The sequence below is a fragment of the Primulina tabacum genome, chromosome 16, assembly GCF_025594145.1.
Source record: "Primulina tabacum isolate GXHZ01 chromosome 16, ASM2559414v2, whole genome shotgun sequence".
NCBI lineage: Eukaryota > Viridiplantae > Streptophyta > Magnoliopsida > Lamiales > Gesneriaceae > Primulina > Primulina tabacum.
The window spans coordinates 1,354,368-1,367,960 of record NC_134565.1 but is presented as its reverse complement, the minus strand read 5'-3'; the positions used below and the strand labels follow the sequence as shown (position 1 = coordinate 1,367,960).

Sequence of the window (13,593 nt, the reverse complement as noted above, 5' to 3'; positions counted from 1 at the left end):
AAGGATGATGGTAACTTTCATTCGAATGTCATTTTGCTAAAACTTGTTTGTTGTTATAGAGTCTGGATTTTAGTTTGAATATCTTTTAATGCTCCGAGAATTTCTTCTTGTTTTTCAAGGATTTCCACAATTTTATGTGGTACATAGTATAACTGACTGTCATATTTTTATACTGTGTTTTGGATCTCTCTAAGATTTTCGAAGAGTTTAGAGGAATCTAGTCCTATTTATAGGAACTTATTACTTTGAATAATAAGTTTACCTTAGGACTCTGATGTGTTTCTCTTTGCTCCTTAGGTCTAAGATTAATTAGCTCTTCTTGTAAATATTCCAAAATATTAAAATAAGACCTGTAAATAGGGAGTTCAAACTAAAATTTTGTCTTAAGAAATAAATCGTAAAGTAAAACTTGAATTGAGAATTTTTCTCTTACTCTTTAAACAACATATTTATACATGTATGTGTTCTAATGTATATATTTCTAAAAGCGCATTAAAAATAATTGCTCAATATATTGCTATCTAGCAATACATAATCATTGCATGTATCTAATTAAAATAATTTTTTTTAAAATTATCTAATTACATTGTGTGTATAAAATATTGATATTTTAAAATTTCAATATCAATATTAAATATACACTTTACCGGAGCAAGGATACTTTGAAACTCTCGAAACTAATAAAACATAATAATGTAAAAAATATTTTATTGTTTCCACTTATAAATAAATTTTAGATAAGATAAAAGAACCGTCCGATATCGTTCATAGTCATCCCTCACAAACAAAATTTGAAATGACAAAGTTACCGATAAAATGATGCATGATGTAAGAAATAAAGATGCCAATATTTATCATTGTATAAACTTTTTGTAAAACTTAAGTAAAACATTGAACAAAACAAAGATATAATCAACTAATAAATAATCTATCGTAATAACACGAAAACTCATGTGAGATAATATTCCATGTCAATTTTGTGAGATTAATATTCTATTTGGATTACCCATTAAAAAATATTATTTTTTATTATAAATATAGACATGGTTGACTCGTCTCACGGAAAAAAATCTGTGACCGTCCCACAAACAACATATTCTTACAATAAACATGAGTTCAAGTGCGGTAATTTATTTTGTTTCTAGTTATTTTTTTTTTTGTGAGAAGTGATATTTTAAGAAACCAGAAAAAGGTGTACCAAAACTTACTATATACATAGCTACAGAGTTATAGGATTCACAAGAGAATCAAAATAAATTGAAAAGACTGGTAAGTACCAAGTCGGGAATTAATGGTGTGTATTCATTTTATGATAATATAATTTGGAGTATTTGAACAATTTCTTTCACTGTAGTGATCAAATGTAAGAAATTGCAAAAGCACAAAGTTCATCAATTTCCAGCTAAATAAGAGATCATGGGATCATTCCATCACTCACCAATTCTTCTAATCCTTTCCTGAGCCTTTTTGAAGCAACACGACATTGATCCTCAACCAATCCCCCGAACGAGATCCTAAGATACCCGGGAGATCCACAAGAACTTCCAGGAATCAAAACAACCCCGTGTTTACGAGCAAGCCATCGAACTACTTCAAAATCATCGGTATACACATCCGGGAGCTTAGCCCACAAATATATTGCACCTTCTCCTCCTTTGATGGCATCCTCCCCTAACGGGGACAGTGCATCTAATAAAAGTTCTCGGTTTTTTACAAGGTTTTTGACTTGATCGGAAACCCATTCAGGTCCCATTTCCAAAGAGTGGAGAGCTAGCCGTTGGCAGATTATAGACGCGCAGATGGGTATGTTGTCTTGGACTTTAAGAAGTTGAGCTGCAAACCCTTGTACATGTGTAGGGTACGCGATCTGGAATGGAAAGTTTAAGATTCTACGATCTGCTCTGTACGTGTTTACTAATATATCGAATTTCACGACATACAAGTAAAAGGGTAAAAACTTGAGTTTATGTGGGGGAGAGTCGCAATTTCCAATACAGAGGTTGGTAGCAACCTTGGTTCAAAATGATGGCACGCAAAAAAGCTGATGATTTTGTTAATTCCCAGATTTCAAATAAAATTATGAAAGATCTGAAGCTTTCACTTACGTATCCAACTCGCCATCCCATCATTCCATAAGCTTTAGAAAACGAAAAAATATTGACTACGTGATCGCCCTCCACACACACATGCTTCCGACCATCATACATAAAATACCTGCAACACGACTACTTGTTCGCAAAATAGCACGCCAGAAATGTATTAACATATTGATTGAACAAAATGACGACTCACTCGTATGTATTGTCAACTACAAGCCAACATCCAGCATTTCTGCAAACATCTGACATTTTCTGCTTAAAGACAATAAATCCACACAAGATAAAGACATAATGAGTTAATGGAACAAATGGGAAGGAATGCTTAGAGACAATGTTAATCCATAGCAAATAATGCTTTGAAACTAGCTTCATTTTGATAAATGTTCAAATGAAATTAAAGCTCGTTCAGAGAGAGAGAAAGACCTGAAGAAGAGGTTCTGGGATGTAGGTTCCTGATGGATTACCAGGATTTACGACAGATACAAGCTTCGGAGTTGGTTTTGTCTGCAGTAAGGTCCTCTCTAGCCAGACTGAAGATGAATAAAACTTTGATATTTATACAACAATAACAAGCCTTAGTCCTACTAAGTGGGGCCAACTATAAAAAGAGAAAAATAATACGGGAACTATACAATAAATTAGTTTTTGTGCATGAATGTATCAGAAAATTTTATTTCCTTAACATTGTTGCCAGTATACTTGATAAGGTACGATGTGATTACATTCCTATTTGCCAAATTTCATTCTTTAAACGCCCAACAATATAGTTCAATAGCTTTCACAGGGCCTTCCATTAAAATCAAATAAATAAAAAACCTGTAAGGGTGCTGCCATATTCAAGGACTCGAAATAACGTGATCCATTAAATCATTTGTATCTGTCGTGTTCAAGGCCTCTTTGTTCCTCCACTTTTTTAAACCTTGATTCACATTTTTAATAAAAGAATCTCAAATCCGAGACGAAAAAATCCATTATCTCATGTCTAAGTGATTCCTCGATTCTGGCCAAAGGAACAATGGAACTTGATAATTTAAAATTAAAACAAAAGAAAAAATAAAAATCAAATTCATCAAGGAGATGCAAAAAAAAAAAGAGGAAACTACCAAAGCAGACAAATTCAGAGCCAAAAATAGGAAAATTAACAAAACATGCCTATTAAAATCAATTTTGTATGACCTATGGAACTAAGAAATTAACCTGCATCTGGATAGAGTGTCTCTGGATCCCCAGGACCAACCAAAATGTCAGTTACCCCGGTCATCTGAAATGACATGTATGAGTTGAAGTAGTATGGGGCAAACATGATGACAGAATCCCCAGTATCACATAGTGTCAGAACGATATTCACGAAAGCCTGCAACAATTTGGCGAGGATTTTTCTTTAAAGTTACATGGATATGAAGTTCTAGACACAGCTACGAAAGTTAAAAGAACGATGCAGTGGTTTGGAGATGAAAAAATTACCATGTGAAACTATGTAAAACACAAAAGTGGCCAGAGCTTTGGCATGCATCATCAAAATTTATTCATGTGCCAATTAACAGTTACAGGAGTTATGTGGGAAAATCACGTCGTGCGAGATTAAAACCTCGTTTGCCTACTTTCAAGCTCAAGAAACTGGCATACTATCTATACAGAGGTCCAAAGAATAAGGACATCGAAACAAGTAGACGAGCATCATAGAAAGGCAAATAAATATCGAAGGTATCATAGAGAAAATCTAGAATCCTTAGTGCTGTCATTCATGACAAGCAATGCCACTTAACCTCTTCACAAAATGTAAAAATTTCAAATCCAAACATCCTGCCCACCTGATTAGCTCCAGCAGTCACCATCACCGAGGAATTACACAACTTATTTTCATTGAGTAACTGCAAAAAAAAAAGGCAAAAGATATTGCTTTATAAGACTGATTAAGACAAAGATTTAGAAAAGACAGACATGCTACATTGTTTCACTCGTTATAATTTTGAGGGAAGACACCACGCCATTAAAATAACTCCGTGAAGTCAGTTTTGGGTACACAGAAACAATAACATGAATATTAACAATATTAACAAAGTTCAGCACAAAACTATAATCTAACAAGTGTCACCTTTTTCATTAATGCTTCCCTCAGCTCAGGCAGACCTTCATCAGCACCATATCGACTAACTGAAGGATCCCATACTATTTGTTGCACCTTTTCTAATGCCTTCTTTGGTGGTTGCCAATATACTACGCCCTGTTGAGCAACATGTCCAGGACGTTGTCAGCAGCCAGCAAAATACTTTCATAACAAAATGCCAATTGATATGTAGATGGAAATATCGTTATCCATGAAATCTTTGATTTGATGTCCAGGTGGTACAAAATAGACTGTACAATCAAATGTACCAAGACCATAGACAAACAATGATCAGGGGAACAATTTTTATTATTATTATTATTATTATTATTAGTTTCTACAGGTGATTGACATTGAAATACAATTTAGTCATATGCCTGAATATTCAAAGAAAATCGGAAAGAAAAAGAAAGAGATGAGCCAGTTTTTGTATTTATGTTCGGAACAACAGTACGAAATCAACAGATCAAGATCTTTGCTCATGGTTCAAGCCATCGCACCACCAATAGCCAGCCAAGTTACACAGTGATATACCTTGCGGTCCCAAATCATCAAGTAATATGGAAAATTTGGATATACCTTAGTCCAGTGATGCAATCAAAAACTCGACGAAATCATTGACTAGCATAAACCATCTTGGTAACAGCAATCCGATACAAGTCGAAATACAGATATTTCAATCACATCCATCATTTAGAAAGAAGACTGAGATTCTACACATGCCAAGTTTAAGGAATAAAATTTCTTTATTCCCAAGAATCAGGCACCAAACGCTTTCACATGAATATCACTACAAACGTACGTTCTACAGAGCTATACAAAATTGAAAAAATGGGAAAAGTGAAACAAACCTGAGCTAAAGAAACACAATCCTTCAAACCACGGATCAATTCTTGAATCTGAGATTCGAAACATAAAATCCATTGATTCCAATTCAAATAAATACAATCTCTTTTCACAATACTAAGGCAATTCACAATCAACTACTCCAGAAACTAATGAAACTAACTGAAAAATTGAATACCTGAACCATCACAGGAGTATCAGTAAGCAAAGCCCTTCTCGCCAGAGTCCCGTAAGAACCCATTTTGTCGAAAAATATTTCACCTTTTTTTTTCTCTAACCCAAGAACGCAGATGATTCCAAATGAAACGAAAATGTATTATATTTGACCAAGTTTACAACTTTTGGCTTATTCTCAGCTACCCATCAAAGATTATCGCTTTTCAACACCTAAAGATTGGCGAAGCGTCAAATTAAATTGTTGGGATCAGAAAAAAGATTAATTATAAAGTTAAAATTCGGGTTCGTTTCAGTTTATAAAACCTATCATCACCGCCAACCATTTTGTTCGAAATCCATAAAGTCATGTGAAAGGGAAGTAGAAATGTAGAATAGGATTGCATAAAGATTATTCGCTTTTCTTTTTCCATTATTATCATTATTACTGTTGTTATTATTATTACAATGTAATAAAATTTCAAATACAGTCTTTGTATTTTTTATGTTTTATAAAATTTACATTTTTGTATTCTCAATATTTATTAATTCATTTTATCATTTCAACAAGATAATTTCGTAGACAAAAATCCATCAAAGCAAACCTGAACAGTTTCGATTCCAACGAAATGCTGCACAGGTTTGGTTCCTTGGTTCTTGGGGACCGTGGTAGGGTCTAGATCAAACACTCAAAAGCTTCAGACTTTATGTAAATAATATATCGGTATATAGATATGTAAAATCTGCGAACTCTTCTGTTTTATTTCATCTTTACAAATTAAAACAACCAAACCGATGTCTTCCAACAACAAAAAACGAAACAAGAAATCATAGGAACAATATGTAATGACTCAGGCACAATTGCAGCAGCAGATATCCAGACAGCATTCGCAGGTCTCGTAACAACAGCAGCAGCAACACAACGCGAATAAGCTGCGCCGAAACAACAACTCAAAATATTAGAATAATCATAGGATCCACAAACATATTTACAAAATCATCGATTGATTCATATATCACCCGCGGAACCGGGCAAAACATTGGACCGACCGGGGGTCGAGTAGTGAAAAAACAATGGTAAATCTTTAAAAAACAAACAAAGAAACTAAACTGACCAAGCGTAGAGGCATCCTTTCTCTTCGTGTCTTTTTCTAACATGGTATGTATAGGACATTTCTTGGTTTCCTGGAGCATCCATGGTTTCTTGACTGAAAGTGGAGCAATCTCAATAGATGTTTGGTTTATATAGAGGAATTGCGAATATGCTTGACTTGTAAATGGAGGATTTTAACTCTTTATTCTTGGCTAAATTATTATATTTGCTCAATTTTTTTGTAATATTTATTTTGGATTAACCAACAATAAATATATCAAATCATATATAATCTCGAGAAGTTTAATTTCGTTTAATTTGTAAATCATGGGTGTATTTGATGGACAAATATTTTTAACAAATACCAATAATTATATGTATAAGTTTATATGTTTTTATATTAATTTTTTTATTAGTAATATTTTCTGATTCTTGTTAAAATTATTAGAAATTTAGGGAAGATGGTCCCAAAAAATTGTGAAACTTAGCTTAAATCAGTCAAAACTTAATGTGTAAGAAAGATTTAGGGTAAGGAAACCAGGGGCCGGATTCACAATTAGTCGATAAAATTAATTAATTGCGACATTTGACAATAGTATATATTCTACTTCCCCATTGTATCAAAAAAATAAAAATAAAAATAAAACAGAAGATAAATGGTTCGAAAAATATTTAGTCAAAGTTTAGACATTAAATTTTTGGTGGAATTTTTTTATATAAAATTTGAACAATATATTTATTGAAAACAAGATTGTTTGGTCTTAAATGTATATTGTTATTGAACATTTATAAGAAGAAGCTTCCAACTTTAATGCCTCAGTCTGTCAACAGGTAGTTGGGTGGATCAATTAATTAATTTGAGATAAGCTGTAATTATTAATGGTTCGACATTAAAGTCTTTAAATTTTCTTCTGATATAATATTTTTTGAGTAAATTTACGATGCAGTTCGAGGCGGATATGAGATTACTACATCATCTTTGAACCCGTCTCGAAAATAATATCAATAATAAAATAATGGTATTATTAGTATCGATAATATAATAACAATATTATTTTTTAAAATAATAATAATAATAATAATAATAATATTGATATTAATATTATCACTAATAATAATAAGTTGTGGTTCGAGAAAATTTTCAAATCCGTCGTCATATTGTCATATTAATATTTTTGAAATGGAGATGGGGGCGAGGATGAGAAGTTGATCCCCGAAATTTTGGGTTTGGACATTCTCTGAACCCGAAAAAATGGGGATCGGGACGAATATGAGGGTGGAGATGAAATTTGGCGACGGGGATGGGAAACCCGCCCCATTGCCATCCGTAAATGTGAGGGAAGTAATGATACATGTACAATTATATTTGTACAAGAATTCTTACTATACAAAAATTCAATACAAAAATTTCATTTATCAAATCTCATTATAAATTAAATACAAAATCTCATGATATTGTTATTGTAAATATATATGTACAATATGTTTATTGTACTTTTAACGTTATTTAATGTGAGAGTATCATTCTTATGCTTGCGTTCCATCGGTGCATACACTCCACTGTTGGAAAAAGGCATTTTAAAAACTTGCATTTCAATAGTTTAATACAAAAATTTATAAAATATAAACTTATATTTGATTTAAAACTAATTTATATATATAGGTAGACAAATTGTAAATTGTAAAGCCAACGACAGTTCGAAAATCAAGCTTATTAAAATTTGAAACTGTCAAATTTGGTGCTCAAGTTTTCGAATTATGGAGTTGGACTGAAATTATGATTTTTTTTATTAATCATGTAATGATTAGCATTATTTATGGAACATATTTTCGCTAATTATGAAATTATTTAAGGACCAAGAATAACACGATTTCATGCCAAAATTAATAGGGCGTAACACCTATAAATAAGCCCCCAAGACATTCGAAAATCACACCAAAATTTTTGAAATTTTCAAGCAAAATACACACATATTTTCAAGGAAGGTAGACATAGGCAGTAAGCGAAGAGCCGTAGAGTTTTCTTCAAGTTCGAGTTTCAAGCAGCAATCCGACAAATCTGTAAGTGAGCTTTGTTCTAAAACATGTTTTAAAATAATATTTATGTTTTAAATCGATCGATCATGATATGTTTCTGTTCCATTCGATATTTGTTCGTTCTATTCTATTTTTGTTTCGCTATGATTCATTGTTTTATGATTCGACACAAGTGTGTTCAAAGGCACTATTATAATTCGAATTTTATATGATAACATAATCATGAAATATGAAATTTATGGTCTTTTCGCATTAGGTAATAGTAACCGTGATATGACCCTGATTTGGTGGATTATATAATAAACGTTATATGACCTGACACTTTAGAATAGTAATATATAGAAGACTGACCAGTAAATCGTGGAAGATAAGATGAAATATCATTGTTATACGTCAGTGTTTTGTTCATGATAAGTTTTGCTTTGGTCATGTTATGCTCTTTTCAAAATCATTTATATACATATATGTCATTGTTATTTGTTGTATTCGATCTACCCCGCTTGTCGACTGCTTTACAAAACTCTCACCCCCTTAAAATATTCCCTTCTCATATAAGACTGAATAAGAATTTGAAAAGGAAGAGCATACCTAGTTTTGGGAAAGGTGAAAGGAAGAAATTTAGAATTGCTGTTGCTATTTGATTTCCACTGCCTTTATGTTGATAAATTTTAGCTTCTCCTGATATATTAGCATATTTTTGTATTTTTTTATGTAAGCACATATTTTGTAATGAAATTATGTATTGTTTTGATTAAGTTATATACTATGAGGTTCGTTGTTTTTCGAATTTTATTGGAAAACAACGTCGATGTCACGTCTCGGGTTCGGGAAATTACATAACTAGTAATTCATGCTCCTCTAAAAAGATAATTAAATGGGAAAATTGTAGTTTCAGACCTCTAATCTTTGCAGTCTTGCTTATCTATATAGTTAAATTTCAATTTTGGTCATGTATCTTCTAGTTTTTTTTGTAATTTAATTTTTTTCTTTCCCATAATGTTAACGCGATTTTGAACACATCAGGGACATGTCGTCGTCGTGTCAATGTCACGTAAAAAAGGACTAAAATTGAAAAACGATGAAGAAACCGAAGTAAAACTAAACTTGGACAACATAAATGATCAAAGATCGCAAACAAACAATTATAGAAGGCCAAATTGCATTGTTCCTTAATTAAATGATTGTTAACATAAAAAATTGGCAAAATAGATATCTTAAAAAAAGAATGAAATATCAACCAACATAGTATAAAAGCAATAATCTTCAACAACAATATAGGTGTAAGGTCCAAAATACGATGACGAAATCCAACTGCATGCAAATATAGGGAAAATGAAAAATGACTAATTAAATGATTTTAATGGTATGGATTAATTATGATTCGCATGATTACATGTCATGCCCCGAGACCGGGGTTAGTCGATACCGGCGTTGTTCAACAATCACATAATCGCCAAACAACAAGCCTTGTAGTTCAGTATAAACCAAAATCAGTCTATTTAATAATTAAATCAAAATAATCTTGTATTACAGCGATAAATTCCAAAATCAAATAAAAAATGTGTGAAAGCGTTGTACAACTTGAATCAAAACTTAGGAAAAACATAAGCGAGAAATCTTCATCTCCCGAAACTTCATCACCAACCCCAAAGCATGTCTTATTCATCCTTGTTTATTTGATCTTCGTTCTTATCTGGGAGAGATGTAAGGGGTGAGTGTTTCGAAAAACATTCAGCAAGTGGGGGCCGATCGATTACCACAAGTACATATAAATATAATTTAAAACCCATATTGCAAACTGATTTTCGAAACTTATTATATCATATCAAATCAGAATCGGAATCGAAATGCGAAACAGAGATTATCAGACAATTCAGAACAGAACAAATAAGAATAAACGAAAACACTGTTATTCATCTCGTTTTTCATGGTCAAATTGTCCCTCATATATTAGTCATTTAAGGGGTGAGGCCAAAACACAGTTTTATACCCACTAATGGGGGCCAGAACACAGTTTTATACCCACTGATGGGGGTCATATAGATTTTACAATCGTCATTCCATATCCCACTCGAATCATAACAGTGCAACACAGAATCAGATGTATCAAACAACACTTATCGGAATTTTTGAATGAATTCAGCGGAATTAAAGGACATCGAAAATAGAAGGAACATATCGTTTATCGATCGAGATTTTATGAAATATATAACAACATTTTTCGAAAATGGTTTGACACACATACAAGCATGTCATTAAATACTTATAAAAAGTTTAAATTACAAAAAAATACATAGCAAAAGCCCACTTACTCTTGGTTCAAATGTACGATTCGAACTTAACCGATACTTGTGTAAAACTTGGATCGAACACGGGCAGCACCTCAGTAACGATTTGGGCAGCACTTTGACAGCAATACAATGGACGAATGTAGCCTCTTCTCTTTGCTTGAAGTAGTCGAGACTGAGTGATTTGGGAGGATTTTTGGTGTGATTTTACACTAAACCAGAGCATCTATATATAGGCCATCAAGGGTAAGGTGAATGGTCACTCCATTCAATGTCATTTATATCATCTTAAATGTCATTATTCATGGTCATTAACCTCCTCTTAATGACACATATTCATGACCATTAACCTCATATTTAAAAGACCTATTCATGGTCATTAACCTCCACTTCATTATCATTATTTTTGCTCTTAATATAGGTGGTTTAATGGTTGATTTATTGTGGTTTAAATTAGTAATTAAAATGGTGATAAATGATCAATAATGAGGGAAAATGATTATTTAAATTTCCAAGAATATGGTTGCATGGAACTCAAAAACGTTGTGCCAAAATGAGCTAAAATTTTCTATGACATATACCGATCTTCTCGTTGCAAGATTTCGGGTCTTTACATCTCTCTCTCCTTATTAGAAGTTTCGTCCTCGAAACTTGAGTTAACTCGGTGTATATATGAAATGATTGATAAATTCGAAATTTAAATCCATGTTGAATGATCCATGGCTCGAATTCAATGGATTCAAGGAAAAATTTAAACTTGAATCCTATAATACGAATACGGCAGATTTCCAAATAAAAGTATTGAGATGTAAAAACAAAAAAATATGGACGAGAGTGTCCTTATTCCAAAAGACATATGAGAGCTTAATCTACTCATTAATGTTTCCGTCTCCTATCTCCTCGTTAGCCTCTTCTCCTTGTGCATTTAGTGGTTGTTGTATATGCTCGAGTGCAATTTGTTGGTTGGCAATTTTTGTACTCAAGTTTTGGTTGCTGAGCTCAAATTGTTACACATAGTTTCCCATTTCATGACGATACGCATTGAACTCCAGTTCAAGTTGGTCACAAAAATATTTCTTAGCATGATAGTGGTTGCACCAAGCTTCGGAGGTGGCAACCATTTGTTGACCATACTTTTGTGACTCTTGCAACTCTTCTTTGTATCTTTGAGTTGCTTTTCCGCAAATTTCTTGTCGAAAGTGAGTTGTCCCACTTCTACTTGAAGGTGATCCCTAGCTTTCTTCAACTCCTCTTTGTAATGAAGTAAACTCATAATGGTACCCCTAAGTTGCTCGATTTCGTGCTCGAGGTTGCTAAAGATCTTGGCTTGGGTCATCATTTTCAATCACGAAGTTGAGCAATCTTTGTTCGAGATTAGCTTGAGGGATGGCTCGAAAATATTAAATGATTGTGAGTCTTGGTGTGATTTTCTTCATTCATGATAATGTGTTTATATATATACTTTAGAGAAGATATATGGTAACCTTTTTAAGGTCATTAATTCAATTTTTAATTGTTATAACTAGTACTTAATTGAGTGATAAATTTTGGGTCAATGAATATTTTTACATTTCTAAAATAAGAAGCATTTAATCATATGCCAATTATGAGATGTAATTTTCGAAAATATGTCTAAGATGGATTCAAAAAAATTATGGGTGAATGTGAAAACTAAATTGTAGTGTTTAATGCAGCTTTCAAATTTTATAAATCGATAATGACGTTGCAAAAATTGAAGGTACGTAAATGATGATGCTTGAATAAAAGAAGCATCATTGAATGAAGAATTTTTGAACAATATATGATAATTCTAAAATATGGTAAAGATTGTATAGGAACAAGTAGATGAATAAATAAAATTTTAGAAAAGAGACAGAATATATAATCCACCAAAAAATGTATTATATATTTAGTTCTTAATAGATAATTGACAACTTACAAATGAGGACAATAAAAAAAATTGAGATGTGAATTGTTCCTTTATTCAAGTAGAATTTACATAAATTAAATTATAGATTGTAGACACAAAGATGAAACAGTCCAATAAATTGCACTAATATTTATTATGTTGTTATGAATTTTATCAAACAAGAATTTAATAATAGTTTAAGACCATTTTTAAGCAAATGATTTTTTTTATTTGACATTAAAAATAGAATTGGGAATGATGTCTCAAATCAAGAATATATATTTTCAAGTCTAGAACATATACTTATACGTGTACGTATATTTGCTTAAAATCCTAAATATAATTTGTTAATTCTATGGATATCACATTCTCACTTATCTGTCAATCTAACTTAAATTCGAAAAATCAGGACTTAAAACTTTCTATCGATGATTTAATACAGATAGTAGTCCCAAAATTAATCTTACTTAAATCCGAAAAATAAAAATCTCAAATTTCCTATTGACCATTTAATATAAAGACTAGTCCCAAAATCGATTTTCTATAAATTCAAAAATCTTATCTTAATTTTTTTCCCGACCATGTGATTTAAACACTAGTTGTCAATCATTATTATTATTATTTTGTATTCGGACCCTTGCACTAATATAAAGTTCTTAAAAGTCAAACTACGACCCAATATTGTCAAATTAACTTAAATTTCAATAATAATATCTTATAAGATTGAAATTCCAATCGTCCGATTCACATTAACACTAATTCCCAAATTTTTTTTATTTTCTGAAACTAAATCCTACTCCCATCAAATACTATGAGATTTTTTTTACATACTTATGCATATGGATAACAAATTTCGGTGCAGAATCAATGGAATATTCAAAAAGAAAAGTCAAAATATTTTCATAAGAATTAAAAATAATTCATCAGGATCAAGGAACAATTGGCAGAATTGGATTTCAATTTGCCTATGCGGATTTATAAGTTCTACGAGAATTTCCAAAAATGGCAAAAACTGAACGAGTTTACGACAGGCGTATGAAGCCATTTCCTGAAAAACAATG

The 13,593-nt window shown here is 31.9% G+C and overlaps 1 protein-coding gene across 1 annotated transcript; it reads right to left on the bottom strand.

Annotated features, from left to right (window-relative positions):
- Positions 1-1,274: 1,274 nt before the first annotated feature.
- Positions 1,275-6,501, bottom strand: LOC142529313 (aromatic aminotransferase ISS1-like). The gene is made up of 11 exons (XM_075634817.1): positions 6,321-6,501; positions 5,811-6,138; positions 5,231-5,439; positions 5,058-5,105; positions 4,195-4,323; positions 3,911-3,970; positions 3,297-3,453; positions 2,523-2,629; positions 2,293-2,351; positions 2,106-2,214; positions 1,275-1,867 (listed from the first exon to the last, which is right to left on the bottom strand). The coding sequence occupies exons 3-11, from the start codon at positions 5,291-5,293 to the stop codon at positions 1,415-1,417; spliced, it is 1,185 nt and encodes a 394-aa protein (XP_075490932.1). The 5' UTR covers positions 5,294-5,439; positions 5,811-6,138; positions 6,321-6,501; the 3' UTR covers positions 1,275-1,414.
- Positions 6,502-13,593: the final 7,092 nt, after the last annotated feature.

Excerpts from the sequence above, each read along its gene's own strand:
- LOC142529313 (XM_075634817.1), bottom strand. The coding sequence starts at position 5,293 with ATGGGTTCTTACGGGACTCTGGCGAGAAGGGCTTTGCTTACTGATACT. Across the intron at positions 3,454-3,910 it reads TGACTGCTGGAGCTAATCAG|GCTTTCGTGAATATCGTTCT; the intron begins GTGGGCAGGATG and ends AAATTGTTGCAG. Across the intron at positions 1,868-2,105 it reads TGGGATGGCGAGTTGGATAC|ATCGCGTACCCTACACATGT; the intron begins GTAAGTGAAAGC and ends TTTCCATTCCAG.